Below are 18,574 nucleotides of genomic sequence, written 5' to 3' on the forward strand. Positions count from 1 at the left end.
ACTGCACACCAAGTTTCATGAGGGATCCCCTCTAAATTGCACACCAAGTTTCATGTAGGGTCTCCTTTCTCACATCTCTTTCCCGGTATGTTATATATTTATGTTTGGACTAGGTGCCCAATTCATGAACTGTAATGCCCTTGAGGTGTACATTACTTGGCAAAAAGGGATGCTAAATGGGTCAGATCTCCATTTACGTTTTCATTTGGTTGCATAGTTAACAACCCAATGTAATAACTGGGTGATTTGGAATTCAATAGGGCTAGTTTGTATTCTGCACCACTCAAAGTGATGCCTTTGATATCATGGTGAGCATTTAAGTACGAGATGTGAGAGGGCATCCTGGCTTCCTCAACGTTACTGGGATTTTAGCAGAGTATTCAATGTTGATCTTAATTTTGGTGGAGGGGTTTATATAAGGTGTCTGAATAAATGTTTACATTTTTTTGGCCCAATAATACCTTGTCTAGATTTTCATTTGGTATCCCAATCCACCATGTATAAGGCCTTCTCTGCTTGGACCAAGAGGACCATTGGTTGTTTAATTTGCTCGGCAAAGTCCTTTAGGGTAATAGCCAATTTTGTGTTGTCGCCGACTGTGTTTTTAATTAACCCAAACTGGTGCCTCACGATTAGCTTAGGCCACAGTGAGTGCAGCCTACCCACAAAGATGGAAGCAAATAACTTCACAATTTGAAAGTGGAAAGGGCAGTATGAGCCACAAGACTTTGGGGCCTTCACTGATTTTAGTAACTGGGTCACATTAGACACAAGCATGGTCTCTGTTACAGTTTTTGGCAAGAAACAGCTGAATACTTGTGTGTGCGGGGGGGGGGGGGGGGGTGGCAACAAGCAGATTCATATTTATAGTATGAGGTAGTGAAACCATACAGTCAAGGGGCCATATTATTAATGGACTCACAAAACCCATCTGTTTAGATATCTTCTTCTAGCTCTTTAAAGTCAAACCTAAATTCAAGAGGAGTATAACAAAGAAGGTAATCAACTTGTTGGGATGAGTTTAGCTCTAGGTTCTAGAAAAGGGAGGAATAGTAGGCGGAGAATACTGTGATTATTTCAGGGGTGTTTAAATATTGATTACCTTCATAAATGCGTAACTCTTAAATATGGTTACACATGTCAATTTAAACATGAGAATTTGATCAGCCTTTTCGGAGCAAAATTGTTTCACATAAAGAGGCTTCTTTCAATAGTTAATCAAATTCATCCCTTATTCTGTGTCGCTCCCTGAGGATCCTTACAGAACTGTTTAGTTTATGTTGAGCCTCTGCTAGTGAAAACTGCTTTTGCAAGTCTAATTTGGCAGCTAATATGTTTAAAATGTATCAGTGTGAGGTATAATCTCACCCCAAATGACCACCATCGCTGCTTCCCAAAATGCTAATTGGTTTACTACCCCATTCTCATTGACATATCGCTCTACAGTTTCTCTAATCTCTCAGACAACTGGAACTCTTAGAGCTATTTAATTTTTTTACTTTGGGTGAGGAAGGAACTGTGCGTTGGGAGGGGCTTATTTGTAACCGCACAGAAGCATCACCAGGTAGTGTTTTTATGCTAATCGTATAACCTAGAACTCTAGGTAGTGGCGTAGAGATAAGCAAGAAGTAAATTCTGGAATAGGTTTTACGTATATTGTATTTGACTGCCCTGTCCCTATCACATTTGTGCTGGTGACCCCGTATGTCTAACAGGTTAAAAATATGTAGTCCTTGGGCCAGAGTCTGTCATATGTGGATCTGGTGTAAAAAATAAAATAAATAAAAAAATAAAATAAAAAAAAATGGATCCAAAACGGTGTTAGTCACCTCCGATAAGCAGCTCTCAGGGTGAAAACTGGGCTGCTAGGAAGAAAAGGTGGCATAAAAGTGTCCCAACTGTTATTGGGGACATACATTGAGAACCAGAAGAGGGCAACTTGGCCTATTTTTCCTCCAGTTTCCATCACCCTTCCCTCTCTATGTATTTGTTTTTGTCTAAACAGTATTGCTACCCCTCTCCTTTTTGTGTAATAGTTGGAGTGGAATTGGAGGAAAACCAATAGGAGCATGTCTTTTGGAATAGTTTGTTAGATCAGTCTATATCCGCCTCTAAGTTTGAAGCACTGGAGCAGCACTCACGGTTTCACTAATTAGTGAGTTTTCACAGATAGTGGACGTCTAAATCTAACAGTCTGAATAAAACAATGTTTTCCAGAAACGCCAATTTATAGTCAACACCAAGCCCCAATATGCTGCTCCCTACCCCCAACCTTGTGCCCACCTCCCCCAATAGGATATGTAGCAGCTGAGCACCCTAAGTCATGGACATTTTTTTCATGGTGAGAGAGATTTCAATTTGAAATCTGCATATGTCAACAAGGCCAGGCCATCCATGTCTCATAAGACTGTACCAACATCCAGGCACAGGAAAAACAATGCAACCAAACTGCATTCTAAGACTATTCAATTTAGCACTTTTTTTTTTTTTTTTTAATATAGGTTTATGAAAATTTCTAACCTTAATAAGCCTTCTGATTCTGTAAAATATAAACGTTAATAAAATGCCTTTGAACATTCTTTATTTTGCTAGTTTATTCCACTAACTGCTTTAAACCTGGAATAATAATCTTTTCAAAGTTGTTTTGATTTGAAAGCCTTTTTGCAATCAGTTTCGAGCCTTTGATCTGCAACAACTAAATTTATGCCAATAACCTGATTTGTGAGTTTTTTTTTTTTTTAAGTCTACAAGATTTAAATACGGTTGCCTTTAGGAATGCAGTCCTGCCTTAATCTCCTAAAAGTTAATTTTGTTCCATTTATTCTTTGTCTCGAGTCTTAAACCCTGACTTGAGTGTGAAAAAGGTGAATCGGTTGTCTGAAATGCCAAATTCAGATTCCCAGAATCAGGATTTGGAGTTGCTTTTGTGACTGTAGAAAATGTGCAAGTAGTGTAAGTTAAGGTAGTTTTGTGGGGGAGGTGGCCATGCAATATGCTTAGAACATCCACACATATTGAACTCTGTGCCAATTCACAAACATTTTGTCCATCCTGACCCTGGGAACGCCTTCCTAAGAATATGGGGGCAAGATTGCAGGGTAGAAGAAAGTATGGAATACTCACGTTCCTTTGGCTTGCAGGGGAAAGGATATTTTTATCTGTAAATATTTTCTAGATGCCTGCCTCTCTGGACTTTCCTCCCCAAAGAATATAAAAATGTTTAGGGAAATGTAAGCATGGAAATCTGCAATCTGTGCAGATCACCATTCAAACTCTTGGAGGGGAGGGTGGGGTGGTGGGGGGGGGTTTAAAGAGTTGAGAATTCTGAAGAAGTCACAAATTGTCTTGCCTTTTGTCAGCGGATCAATCACACCAAATAAAGCACCACCGTCGAAAGCATGCATCAGTAGGAAGCTAAAAGCTGTAGAAAAGCCAAAGTGTTACCAGTCCTTATAAAAAAAGTATCAAATAGTTGTGAAGAGGAAGCAAGATGTGAGACACTACAGGAAGCATGTCAAAGTAATCATAGGTCCACATCCAACACGCTTTCTTAATGAGGGCTAGGTTAGTAAAAACAATCAAAAAGTGAGGCTATGAATGCAATACATACAGGTATCGGACGTTAGAACAACAGATTTGTTTTTCAATATACAAATAGCTCCAAAGAAAACAGAGTCACATCTTTTCCTTAAACATATTAAATTTAACACACCTAATTTAATATAGAAATCCACTTTAATATAAGACCACTTTTTCCATCAAGGACATGTGCCCCACATAATAACATTATGTTCCAATTATTAACTATAGCCTGATAGATAATATATTTCCTACTCTTACAGTAAAGAAATAAAATACTATGATGCAACAGTTTTCGGTTTAATTGGATAAGGAACACTAAGGGGTGACAGTAAAGTATTTCATCATCAAGCTACAAGCATTTCACAAGTGTAACGCGTGGAAAATAACTTTTATGAAAATACAGAAGAAAAAATTAAAGATATCTTAAAATAATTTTTAGATTGAGAGAAATACTTTCTTGGAACGACAGTGTTTACTACATAATTAGAGTGTATAGTCTGAATAGAAAACAATAAGTTAGATTCAGTTATACTCTGATAGATAGTGCAAATATAGACATACATTCTTTGGATCACTGTTTTAAACTATATCCTCTGACATAAAATCTCTTTGCCAAGTACCAAAATAGAATATTAACAAAGTATACATTTTTCTAGTAGCATTATTTTGGAGTAGAAGTTCAAATTAATAATATGTCACCACAATGGCTAACATACCGGAAATATTATTTCAACACCAATAAACCTCATCTGTAGTTGATAACATAGTAAACAATTTTAAATAATACATTTTCGAGGATGTAATATAAACTTACATTTTAGTGTGCCGAATATTACAATTTAACCTCACCGATATTACAAACTACAGCACTTTGTTTACTAGAAGACGTTAAAACACATGATTGTTTGCATACTATACGTGACTGGTACAAACTACCAATGAAAACCAGTACATACATACACAATGCATAACCTTGTAGTGGGAACTCGAACAAAAACATATTTCTTTTTGGAGGTGCATATGATAAAAAAAAAAGCCTGAAATAAAATGTACAGTAATGGATTCTCTGAAAAGCTATTTCCTGCTATCTAATGTTACTAGCTACTTGTATACGTTTACTTGTAGTGGCTGAAAGTATGTTCCCACTGGTGCTGTTGGTTGTATTAGTTGAAGGCCCATTTACTACATAGTCAACTTTGTTCTCCAGTTTCACAAGACGTAGTAAAATATCATCCAGGAGGACAGCTATAGTTCTTTTCAAATCAGCTGGAAGGAAGAAACAATGTTAATGTTAAACACTGAAAATAAAACTAAGTATTTTTGGGGGAAATTACACATTCAAAACAAACAAGGTTAATATACATTGCAATAAAGCTGAAAAGGGTAAACTGTCTTGTGCTTAAAGCTCAGAGGTGGATATTGCTAACAAAGCACAACCTGGACCATGTTCAAGCATAACTTTAACGTTTCACTCTTGATCTATAGCTTTCTCACTCGGTTGCCTTGTTGACTGTTCTAACATGTTTGGTTCACACAACGTATATATATTTAATTCTGTTACTGGGAGCTCCAAATCACCTTGTACGATGGAACACTTTGCCAGTAGTAAAGAAAAAAAGAGGAAAGTGCCCAAATACATAACTACACACACCAGTGATATAATTCCAATGGGTACAGTGGAACGTATGAGCTCAAATTGTATTAGACTATGGTGTTAAGGTTTAGGCACTATGTTTTAATTTAGAGCTTGGCCCAACAATTCCAGCTTCAGATGTCAGGACTTAATGAGAGGAACAATTTCCCTTGAACGTCTCTCCCTGCTAGGTCTTCTACACATGTTGCAGTCCTTCTCTTCACTGATTTGGTCTGCTGGGACCTTGCCTCTTGTGACCCACCTGTAAGTGAAACACTAATCAGATGTCATTGACAATTGTTTTGGGTATTCACTGTGCAAATTAGCCAGGTCATGTCACAGCTCAACTGAGATAATCTCTGGAAATAATCAAAGATACAGCTGCCTTTCATAGGCTGCTGACTTCTTCCTACTCACCTATCCTCTCTTATTCGGTGTACACTATGCATCCACGTCTCCCATAAAAGCTACTGGCCTTTAGCACACACTTCTAATTCTGCAAGCACCTTGATAAAGGGGTGAAAAGTCAACCCAAACCTCTACAATTACATCGGTCATATACCTCTTGTGTTCTTCATCCTTCAGTTTTGTAATGTCGTGCTGCATAAACAGTATAGTAGTAACAAATCTACTTTTGCATTCCCTTTAAGCCTCTGGCTTGTCAAAAGCCTTCTCAGATACATTTAACCACACATCACCTGAGTACCACAAATGTTGCTGAAGTTCTTCAGGAAGGTAGGGCTAGAAGGTAAACTCCAGCTTGTGTTGCATCTCCAACTGGTGCGGAGGTCAGTGCTCACAATTTAAACTCTAACAAACAACTTGAAAATTAGCTTATTTTTCTCTGTTTCCTCTGCCTATCCCTAACCTCTTGTGCTCCCTCACATTTCCATTACTCGCTGTCCTTGTGCTCATTCAACCTTGAGTCAGTCTCTGCGCCTTGTGCACTTCACACATTTTATAACATTCACAGATTAATACAACGTGAAAATAGGTCAATTACATAGCAAAAATATAAAGCTCAGTTAACCCCTTTGGTGCGTCCAACGGCCAATGGGCATCACATGCACACCCTCCCTGGTGCATCTGACAGCCACTGGCTATCACCAGGGGAGGCTTTAAAAAAAAAAAATCTGGTGGAAAGCACTGGAACATTTTTTTGTTGTTGTTTTAAAACCCTGGGGGACACGCGGAACAGCTTCTGCGCCTCTACACGCACCACTCCCGCCCATCTGTGATCGTGGTGCGCTGAAGTCACAATAGTTTTCCCCACTGGAGCAAAGACACATCAGGTAAGGCTGCTATCTAATCTGGTGGGGAAAAAATGGCCAACATGGCCTCCCCAGTTTTCAAGGAGACCTTGTTTGAAAGGGGAGAATTTCCCCTTTCAAACAAGGACTTCCTGAAATAATTTCCTGGCTGTGGATCGTGGCTGTGCTACGATCAACGACCATAAACTCCACTAGACACCTGGGATTTCATCTGGGGGGGTCAGTACTATTGGAAGTGGTTGTAATCGACCCCCAGGGAAACCACACATGAGAGAGAAACAGAGAGATCGGTCTCTCTGTCTATAGGAATATATATATCAGGCATATATAGCTTTCAGGCAGCAATAAAAATATCAAGATAACTCTTGTGATCATGTTCCTGCTAGACAGTGTGAGATGGAACTTTTGTCTAGAGGCAGCTTTGACACCATAAAGTTGTGCATAAGGATTATATGTCTGCTGCAAAGAACACAGCTGTCATTTATGCGAATAGCTGTATGGATTGGTAAAGCCAGAAGTTACCTGTGCTTTAAAACAAATTAAATGTATGTGCGAGAGGTGCCATGGAAAGATGATGGGCACTTTTGCTGGCTGGTAGTGAGGGAATGCAAGAAGGAGGTCATGAGAGGGGGAGGCGCCAAAAATTGTCACACTGGGCGCCACCAGTGCTAAAGGTGACAAGGTGAAGTAAAGCTGTATTTTTTTGTTTTTATAGCATCTTTGGAGAACCTGTTAATTGAGCGGAAAAAGACAGGGTAAGGTGACCAACATTATTTGCTGTTGCACACATCACACATGCACACATCACACACACATCACCCCGACCCACTGTTAGCAAACAACATACCTGCCTTCTACATAGGATAGTGTTTTAAAAGGACGATTTTAGCCAGCAGCAGAGATGGTGTCTCTTTGGATGACTGCTGCTCAAGCCTTTACTCATGTTATGGAGGACAACTCTGAGACCGGATTAGAGACTAAGACAACAAATACTAAGACAGAATTTGAGGGAGAGGACAGTGGAGCAGAATCTGGAAGTGATTTGCCAGTCGTTAGAGTCCCATCAGACGACTCCTCTTCCAGCGATTCTGAGGAAGACAATGAGGACAGTTGTGCTGTTCCTTCCCAAGCAGTCTGTGCAGAGGGACAACAGCAGCAGGTTAGACCAATCTAGAGAGCAGGCATATATGGCGGCAAGCACAGATAGAGTGCTCTTCTGGCAGCCCCCTAATTTAGTTCAGCCTCAAATTTTGCCTTTCACTGGCAACGCTGGATGTAAAAATCGATTCAGCCAACTTTTTAGCAATTGACTAAGTTCATCTCTTTTTAGATGTTGATTTCCTTGAGAAAACTGTATAGCAAACAAATTTGTGTGCCGAACAATTTCTGAGGTAGCATGGAGGCCCTATAGGGCCCTGTTCTAGGTGCACCAGTGGACTCTCACGTTACTGGAGGAGCTGAAGATATTTTTGGGCCTTACGCTCAAAATGGGGTTAGTGTAGAAACCAACCTTGAATTCCCCTAAGTCACCAGAGAAAATGCTGCCTCACTTGTGTTGGTGGGCCAAGCGCCCTTGACAGGAAAGACTTAAAATGTCTGTGGGACATCAAAATTATCTGTCACAAAACAACCTGATTTTGTAAGGGAAACAAGCAGTGCAATGCAGTGGGTCTCGTGTTTGCTGGAGTTAGAGTTATTAGCGTTGTAAATGCCTACCTGGACTTTTCTTGCCACATAAATTGTAAATGAAAAGTAAAACAGTTGACATAAGCAAGCCAATTCAAAGCACCACAAACGCCACGAGAGTGAAGGAGCGACACAAGAGGAAAGAGAAGTTTGCTTGCAGTCAAACGTATCCGCAAACATGCAATTATCCATGTAACTGGATCGATGGCCAAGGTGGTAACAAATCTGCCCCATGGAGGGATAAACCTAAAGCATTTACTGATAACAAAGGCTTTTTGAAAGGCAAGCTCATGAACGAGTGATAGTGATGGGCATGTTGTGGGTTTGATTAAAAGCCCACAGACAGATTACAATACGTCAAGAGCTTGCGTGCTCAACCTAAAAAGGTTCAGTGAAAAAATGTGATGCATCCATGTTGCGTTTTGGGCCATTTCCTGTTGCGGAAACTAGGTCTACACACACAAGTGAGGTACAATTTTTGTTGGGAGACATGGGGGAATGATGGATGGAAGGAAGTTTGAGGCTCCCCATAGATTCCCGAACTTTTCATCACAAAAATGTGAGGAAAATGTTTTTTTTTTTTTAGTCAAAGTTTGAGATTTGCAAGGGATTCTGGGTGATGGGCATGCAGTGGGTGTGGTTAAAAGCCACCAAATAGATCACAATACGTCAGAGCTTGCGTGCTCAACCTAAAAAGAATCAGTGAAAAAATGTGATGCGTCCATGTTGCATTTTGTGTTGTTCCCTGTTGCAGGCACTAGGCCTACCCACACAAGTGAGGCACCATTTGTATCAGGAGACTTGAGGGAGCATTGAACAGTAGAACATCAGTTACTACCTATTGGATTTTGCTGCATTTGTGCTTTTCAATGTAGGCTAGTGTATAAGAAAGATGACATTTTGAAAAATATCCTGTAAATCATACGCTAGTACAGCAGGGATGTGGAATTCCTATCGCCCGACGCCCGGGACATCTTGTTTGGGGTCAAGGGCAACAAGTTTTTATGTTTACTTTGTCCTTGGGACAAGTAGGCCCAACCCCCTGCAGCACAAACCCTTTGGCTGCCTGTTTACAGAGAGTTGAACTCTCTGCAGTTGAGGTAATGTGTTTCCAAAGGTTCATTATTTGAAAGCCTTCATTATTAGGGTGCGTGCTGTAAATAAATGTTTTAAGGTCACACTTCACTACTGACGTTGGTTCCAGTACAAAAAAAAAAAAAAAACGTGTACACACATGTTTGAAAAGTTGAGGCTAAGAGGCTAAGTATAATGCTCCCAGAATGCTCTCTGATTATATGCAAATGAAGTGTCATTTAGTAAAATGTGTTGATGCATGCTAGTATTTCCCAAAAATATTTCTAATGGAAAATCAGTGTAACCATTTTCAACACGATTATGGGAAGCATGAAAATAAACAAACACTGACAAAGCCAACTGATCTGACATATTTTTATAAGTCTTTTAGTTTCATCAATGCGTGTCTTGTTTTGACATGGCTTTTGTAACACTTTATTGTTGTGGGAGCTACCAGGCCCTCAACATTGTAACAAACATTGGCAAAACCCCCCCAAAAAGTTTTTGAACTCTTAAAGCACACGTTGCCACCAGCGGCATAACAAAGGCCCCGCAGCCGCCCTCCAGGGGGCCCCGTCAGCACAGCACCTGCCCTGAGTGAGTCTGGAGAGGGGGCTCCTCCATGTTCTTTGCAAAGGGGCACCCTCCAGTTTCGTTACGTCACTGATTGCCACTGTAGTTCCTGACACTGAACAAAACTACTTTGTGTGGCAATATGCTCCTTGTGGAAGAGCAGAATGCGATCACTCACAGTAAAGCCAGCCGAAAGAGAGAGAAATAGAAGTTTAATAAAAACAAAATGTCTTTGTTAACACCAGACCTAATTAGGGACCAAGACCCACATGTAGGTAGCTTTTTGCATGTCGCAAACAGCGACTTTCGCTGTTTGCGACGTGCAAAAAGCACATTGCGATGCACAAACCCAGTTTTGCGATTCAGTAACCTGGTTACCGAATCACAAAATGGGTTTGCGACTCGCAATTAGTAAGGGGTGTTCCCTTCCTAATTGCAACTCGCAGTGAAATGTAGGATTGTTTTGTGACCGCAAACGCGGGCGCAAACCAATCGCAGTTTGCACCCATTTCAAATGGGTGCTAACACTTTCGCAAAAGGGAAGGGATCCCCATAGGACCCCTTTCCCATTGTGAATGTCACTGTAAACATTTTTTCAGAGCAGGCAGTGGTCCTGCGGACCACTGCCTGCTCTGAAAAAATGAAACGAAAACGTTTCATTTTTCGTTTTTGTTATGCATCTCTTTTTCCTTTAAGGAAAACGGGCTGCATTACAAAAAAAAATGCTTTATTGAAAAGCAGTCACAGACATGGGGGTCTGCTGTCTCCAGCAGGCCACCATTCGTGAGTGGGTCGCAAATTGCGACCCACCTCATGATTATTCATGATGTGGGCATTTGCGAAGCCCTTGCGAATCACAGATGGTGTCAAGGACACCATCCTACTTTCGGATTTGCGACTCGCAATTTGCAGGTCACAAATCTGAACCTACCTACTTGTGGCCCCAAATTCTTAAAGAAAGTCACAAAAGTGCACCCATGGTATATGTCGTACCCCTATGAAATATTTGTGAACTGCATTTTAGCGTGGGTAAATACGATGTGTAGATTTGCTCATGTGAAAATCTATTGAGCATTTGCAAGTTCATTTTCCCTCCAGCCACTTTCTTCCCAACCCTGGAAGAAGTTCTAATTCTGCCACGGTCAGGAGTAAATGTCCAACCTTTCTTATTATGGGAAAATATTAGAGAGAAGCTGGTAAAAATCTTTAAAACATGCAGGTTAGTAGGTTTGCAGACTCAAAGGCATTCCAACCCTGGAACTATTGCTTACTGCTTCCTCCAGCCCCAGTATGCAGATCTGCAGAAAGGTGGCAAAATAAGGAAATTTCTACAGTAGGGATTGAAACTCCAAGTATTCAAGCCCTACTATGGTAGTAGCCCTGGCATAAATCAGAGAGGCTATTAATTGCTGCCATAATTTGTCGCCACACTACATGGCACCAAAGGGACAAGTAGATCTTTTTACAGGACAAGTAGATTTGAGAAGCAACCTGTCCCCTGGACAAGTAGATATTTTAATAAATTCCACACCCCTGTACAGGTACCCACAAATTCAGAGATGTAGAAATGACCACTGCTCCTAAACTCCATATCTTGGGCCAATTTCAGAAATACCCATGTTTCTTTGATACCCATGTTTCACTCCGCCTATTTCACTATAAGAATTGGTCTATACTTGGTACTCAATGAGAAACCATTGTAAGATGCAGCTCAGTTGTTGGCTCCGGGTAACTTGGGTTCTTGGAGAAACCTACAAACCTTATATGTCCCCACAACCACAAGGGTCTAGCAGACTTAACAGTATATTGCTTTTGTCAATCGGCCATTGTGATGAAAAGTTACAGTGAAAATGTTGTCGCAAATTCCCAATTTTTTCCTACTCATTTTCACTATACCTTTATTTCAACAATCCTTTTCCTTGACAGAACCGTGAAGGATCAACACATATGACTTCTTACTGAATTCTGAATTATTTCTACTTTTCAGAAATCTATAGCTTTTCTGGATCACCCACGGGTTTCAGACTGGTTTCCACCACAAACTGTAAGTAAGTTGAGAGCACAAAAAATAGGGAAAGCAGGCTACCTCTTGGAAAAATGCCAAAACTATGGTACAAAATTAGATTTTGCATGTTCCTGAAAGCTTGGAATATGGTGACTTTAGCACAGCAAACCATTTGTGGATGACACTCTTAGGGAAATAACACTTTTCCCTGCTTTTTTCAAAAACTCAAAATGTTGCTATATTTTGCCTATTTTCTCAGTCCCCTCCGGGGAAATTCACAAACCCTGGGTACCCTAAAAACCCTCACGATGTTGGATAAAAGGACGCACATTTTGCATGGATACCTTATGTGGGAAAAAGGTATGGAGCATAAGTGCAAACTACACAAAATAGCCAAAAATGGCTTGTCAATTTGAGAGGGGGCGGGGGGTGGGGGGGGATTGGCTGTGAAGGGAGGCCCACCAGATAAGGGGATAACAGATTTCTGTAAATACAAACAGTGCGTTATTAAAACATAACTATGTCAGCTCGTCAAGTTAGTACTATAATACACTTCAACAAATTGTCTGATATCCTAAATAGGCACACGTATTTGTCAGTACAGAATGTAATCTCAATACTTGGGCCAACTGCAGGGTCATATGCCTTAAGAATCTGGCTAACATCCAGACTATTATGTTGATGTACTACATTAAAATATATAATATTCCACGGTATGTTATTGATACTTATTTAGATAACGGGGTTAACGACTAATTATATAAACCATTGCAAACAACTGTACATCATGGTTTTCTTTGGCGCAGGTTCCTGTTAGTCCAGTCTACGAATCTAAGAGATCAATTTACGAATCTAAGAGATCAATTAAGTTATTAATGCGGACATTCGAAATAAAATGTACTGTATGTTATTTGTGTCTGTTCTACCTGAGGATTTCAAAGGCAGGTTTTGGCTAAAACTAGTTCAAGGCAGCATGTCTTCACAGCTGAAGAAATGACAGGACTTCTGGTCTAAGAAGGCGGAACTTGTAGTCGTGCAAGACTGGTGAAATTCAAGGTCCGTGCATGAAATCAATTAACTAAATGATAATTTCTGCATTTTGCAGACTTTCTCCCGTGATGACTTCTCTGAAACACAAGCTACACAGTGATTTCATCAACCGGGCAGATTCACCACTTGTGGTCTATTACAAATAAAAGGGAAACAATCTTCTACAAAGGATATGACATCATGAGATCATAACTGGAGATCAGAGTGGGTTTGCCTCTCTTTAATGTAGGTGCAACTGTCAAAAGCAAGGGGACTGGGAAACAGCCTTAGTGATCCTCCAATTTAACACAACCCCAGTATACAGTAAGTCATTACTGCCAAGTCTGTTGTATGGAGAACTTTGTCAAAGGATTTTACATCATACAGTGTCACCACTAATAAGTCTTGGCTTTGGTCAGTTTGATGAAGATTTGGAAAACCACTCAATCCTATCTTATCTGAAATGAGTGGTAATAAACATTTTACTAAAATCTGAACTAGTAAATTTCATCCAGATTAATAAGCAACAACAGCTTAGAAGACAAGTACATGTAAAGCTATTTACTTGGCTTCAATAAAAGGAAGACTACTGCCTCCAGAACGATTTGTGGCAGAACTCCCTTGCTGAAAACACTCATGTATTATCATACTAAGAAATGCAAGAATGCTCAATGGAACTCAACACTGAAGCAGCCAAGTCCCTTTGGCCTTATCTCAAAGAAGTCTTTCAGGACACATGCTATTACTTACTCCCAGATGGGTATACAGAATGCCTCTCCAATTGACGGTCTGTCCATGCTAGAGTGCTTTGGTTAAAATATAGTTTAACTTCCTCAAAATCATACATTAATACAGTAAGCCGATTTGTATTACTCCATGAAGACCAGGTTCATATCCTAGTTCACTGCATCATCATTCACTTAGAGCCCTTTGACAGAATGTGATCTTCCATCTAGAGTACTCCTGAAGGCCTGTCGTCACCACACCACCATCAACCTTGCAACAAATTCATTTTATTGCACGATGTGCAGCTGGTCTGACTGCATCCAAACGCTCAGATTCATGGGTCAACAGTTAACACAGAACAATGTTGAGATGTTTACCCCCCCACCTTTTGCCTGATATTGATGCTGACTTGACCGAGTGTGCTGGGATCCTGCTAACCAAGCCCCAGCACCAGTGTTCTTTCCCAAACTTGTACCTTTGTTAACACAATTGGCACACCCCAGGCACACAGCTAAGTCCCTTATAAAAGGTATCAGTGGCACAAAGGGCTCTCTGGCCAGGGAGAGTCTCTAGGGGCTGCAGCATGTATTGTGCCACCCTAAAGGACCCTCACCAAGTACATGCACAATGCCATTGCAACTAATGTGTGCTGGTGGGGAGAAAAAGGTAAAGTTGACATGGCTTCCCTCTTAGGGTGCCATGCCCATAACCCACTGCCTGCGGCATAGGTCAGTCACCCCTCTAGCAGGCCTTACAGTCCTAAGGCAGGGTACACTATACCACAGGTGAGGGCATAGCTGCCAGGGCAATACGCCCCTACAGTGTCTAAGTCCATTCTTAGATATAGTAAGTGCAGTGGGGCCCTAATGAATACATGGGCTGAGAGTATGTCATTACAAACTCCACAGCTCCATGATAGCTTCACTGAAGATTGGGAAGTTTGGTATCAAACGTCTCAGCACAATAAACCCACACTGATGCAAGTGTTGGATTTATTGTAAAATGCACTCAGAGGGCATCTTAGAGATGCCCCCTGTACCCCAACCAACCCTTTGGCGTTAGGCTGATCAGTCTGTGCCAGCCTGCCACTAACAGACGAGTTTCTGACCCCATGAGGTGAGGGCCTTTGTGCTCTCTGGGGTCAGAAACAAAGTCTGCTTTAGGTGGAGGTGCTTCACACCTCCCCCCTGCAGGAACTGTAACACTTGGCAGTGAACCTCAAAGGCTCAGGCCTCCTGTTACAGTGTCCAGGGGCACTCCAGCTAGGGGAGATGCCCGTCCCCAGACCTAGCCCCAGTTTTGGCAGCAGGTCCAGTGAGAAAATTAGGTAAATCAAGGAGGAGTGACCACTGCAGCCAGAACCACCCCAAAGGTGTCCAGAGCTGAAGTGACCCTGTCTCTGCAGAATCCTCCATCTTGGTTTGGAGGATAGGGACCAATAGGGATAGCGACAGGGATGTTCCTCCCCCCCCCCAACCTCCCCAAAGGGAGTTGGCACAAGGATGGATCGGCCACCCTCGGGTCTGCTGCCCTCTGACCCCTGTAACTCCCCTAAACCTAGTTGTTAGGGGAACCCTGAACCTTACTCACCAGATTCCTGGTGAGCTCAAGACAAGAAGAAAGAAGGACTGACATGGCATCAGCCCTATCCGCCTGTCTGGAACTTCAAGGACTCTGCAAAAAAAAAAAGGCGATGCAGCCTGCAGGACCAGCGACCTCTACAAACCCCACAGAGGACCAAGAACTCCAGAGGACAGCAGCCCTTTCCAGAAGAAACACCAACCAAGGACTCCAACAGTACCCTGGATCTATGAGCCCTGCCCACTCTGCGCCAGACACCCACGGCTTGAGTCCAGGAGGCCCACTGGTCCAGAGGAGGTCCCATCGCGATTCCGACCTCAAGTCCACCCTGGGTTGACTCCTCCTGGCCAACACGACGATGCATGCCGTCTAAATCTAGAGCCCTCCCCCGACCATGATAGAACTGGACGAAGCTACCTGACGCCCAAAGGTACCCCTGCCCCTACAGCCCCCTGTCCTTGGGGAATCCAGCAGGCGGTCCAGCAACATTCAGCATTCAACTCCTTGTCCAACATTTGGTTTTCCAGAACCAACCACTCTGGACCCGGACTGAAGCAGCTTTGTGACCCACAGGTCGTCTATTGAATAGCATTGGGAGCCCAACGCTGTGTTTGCACCCTGTACCCGACCGCCCCTGTGCCACTTAGGGTGTGTGTTTGATGCTACCCTGTGTCCCACTCAGTGTTCTCCTAAACCCCTCGGTCTGTCCTCCGAAGTCGCAGGTACTTACCTGCCAGCAGATCGGTTTCCGAGTGCCCCCAGTCTCCATAGATCCCATTCTAAATCCAACACCGACTTTCACCTCTGCACCCGGCTGGCCCAGTTTTGCTGGTGGTGCATGCTTGGGGTCATCTTGAACCTTGACCAGTGGACATCCAAACCCCCAGAGACTGGGACTGTAAGTCGAGTATTTACCTCAAAACTGCACTAACACTTTTCCTCCCCTAGGACTGTACTGAAAATTGCACTGTCAAGTTTTGAATGTGAAAAGTGTTACTTGCCTGTAAACTGTTTTATGTGCCAAACCCAAAACTAAGTACAACTGATACATATGTTGGATACTTACTTGCAAATATAATTACCTACCATAAGATTCTTTTGGTTCTAGAAATAAACAAAATATATTTTTGCTACATAAAAACATTGGCCTGGTGATGGTCATTCAGTGTGTGCCTCATTTCTTGACTGTGTGTGTACAACAAATGTTTTGCACTACCCTCTGATAACTGCTCGACCACACTACCACAAAAGAGAGCATTTGTATTCTCTACTTCAGCCTCTGTTAAGCTTCTGGGGAACCCCTGCACACTTACTAAGGGGGTCATTATGAACATGGCGGTAAATACCGTTCCCCGCCGTGGTGACGGTGAACAGAATCTCGCCATTGGGGGTGAACAGAAGCCTGCCATATAAAGATGCAAAAATCAGAATCCGTTAAATATTTTCCGGCCACCAGTCACCGCCAGGGCCTTGTCGGCGAAAAAGCTGCAAATCCCACCCTGCCACCGCCAAGCACACAAATTCCCCGCCCTCCAAATAATGATGTACAAATCACCGCGGCAGTCGGTGGAAGTCGAACGACCATTGGCAATACAGACCACCACTGCCAGCAAGAGAACCCAACAGAAAGAAATGCACACATTGGCAAGTTTGAAACCCACACACCTGACACACATCCACAACACTTTAAAACACTCACAGACACACCCCACAATCCTTTGCATTGCCAAGAGGAGAAGCCAGACGGACAACACAACAGGAAGACACTGAACGTCACATCACACGACACACACCCAACAGCACCTTCACCAAGATCCACACAACAAACCACCTACAATACACACCATGCCCCCCCAAGCACCCACGTTTCACAGAAAGGGAGCTAAGGACCTTGGTGGACGAGTTACTGAAGGTCGAGCCACCATTATTCGGGCCATAGGTCCAGCACATACCCATCGCCAGGAAGATGGAGTTATGGCAGACAATTGTCAACAAGGTCAACGCAGTGGGAAACCATCCACGCACGAGGGACGACATCTGCAAGAGATGGAACGACCTGCGCGGGAAGGTGAGGTCCATGGCATCCCGGCACAACATTACGGTCCAGAAGACTCGGGGGGGGGGGGGGGGGGGGACGACCTCCACCCACACCCCCCCGACTACACTGAGTGGGAGGAAAACGTACTGACCATCCTGCACCCTGAGGGCCTCACTGGAGGAATGGACTCGGGTAAGTCATCTACAATTACCCCATATCCATCACACCTGTAATGCATGCACCACCCCACCCCTCCAACAGCCACCTGAACCATTACCCCACCCAAGCCACGATCACTACATCCTGTCACCCTGCATGCCCACAAATCCACCAACAGGCCCACATCCCTCCCCCTGTGCACAGCCACCTACCCCTGCAAGGAATCACAGTGGCACTACAACAACCACAATGCACCTCCACATCCCAAGCAAAATGCAATGGCAACCTCACAAAAGCACCCTCCATGGCACAACAGTGGAAAGCCTACACAAAATAGCCTTGCCCGGTGCAACCCATCCGATTTTGCAATTGTAACATACATGTCCATTCCCCCGAACAGGCACCACCACCCATGACACCCTGATGGACAGGAGAAGGAGTGCAGTGCCCCACATGGAGACAGAGGCACCACTCAGGACGCTGGACAGGGAACTCTGAACAGTGAGGAATACCCTGGCCCGTCACACAGTTCTGGCCGGTCACCATCCAGCAGCCCCACCCAGGACACCACTGACACCCCTACCACCCAGCCACCAACATCAGCCCTGGGCAACCGGCTCCACACCTGTGTATCCAGGCCACAGACCGGTGGAACACAAGGACAGAGGCCACAGTCACTACCTACCAACAGGCAGGAAGACGATGGCCCCAGTATAAGTGGTACCACCAGACCTGTGCAGGGGACACAGGCACAGGAGGCTAGGCCCAGTGGGAGTGCATCAGTGGCCCGGGGGGGGGGGCCAAACGATGGATGCTGCAGCCCAGGAGGTGATCTCGGAGGTCCTGGGAGCATACCACTATACCCAGGACAGGATGGGCCAGATTGTGGCTACCCAGGAGCAGAGTCAAAGGCTGCAGATAGCACACCACCAAGAGGCCATGGAGCAGTGGAAACAGCTCAATACCACCATGGCCACCATAGCAGGTGCGCTGCTACACCACTTCCCAACCCAGCCGGAGACCCCCCACAGACCTAGAGACAGACCAGCTATCAACATCAGCAGCAGCAACCATCTGAGGACACACAGGAGACCAGCACCTCAACCCGTGCAGGCCAACACCAGGCACCAAAACGGTCCCTCAGGCCCAGAAATGGCACTGGAACACCTGCCAAGACCAAGGCACCCTCTAAGAAGTGACTAACAACAGCCGTCCCC

The 18,574-nt window shown here is 43.5% G+C and overlaps 1 protein-coding gene across 7 annotated transcripts in view; it reads right to left on the minus strand.

Annotated features, from left to right (window-relative positions):
• Positions 1-3,716: 3,716 nt before the first annotated feature.
• The window catches only part of CCDC126 (coiled-coil domain containing 126), a 57,718-nt gene continuing 42,860 nt past the window's right edge, over positions 3,717-18,574 (minus strand). For 6 of the 7 annotated variants that reach the window (XM_069211524.1, XM_069211526.1, XM_069211521.1 and 3 more), the window contains one exon: positions 3,717-4,848. In XM_069211524.1, coding sequence (XP_069067625.1) covers positions 4,667-4,848 — 182 coding nt within the window. In that variant the 3' untranslated portion in view covers positions 3,717-4,666. The remainder of the gene's footprint in view (positions 4,849-18,574) is intronic. The other variant, XM_069211528.1, reaches the window with a different exon arrangement.

The sequence above is a fragment of the Pleurodeles waltl genome, chromosome 10 (genome assembly GCF_031143425.1).
Source record: "Pleurodeles waltl isolate 20211129_DDA chromosome 10, aPleWal1.hap1.20221129, whole genome shotgun sequence".
NCBI classification, from domain to species: domain Eukaryota; kingdom Metazoa; phylum Chordata; class Amphibia; order Caudata; family Salamandridae; genus Pleurodeles; species Pleurodeles waltl.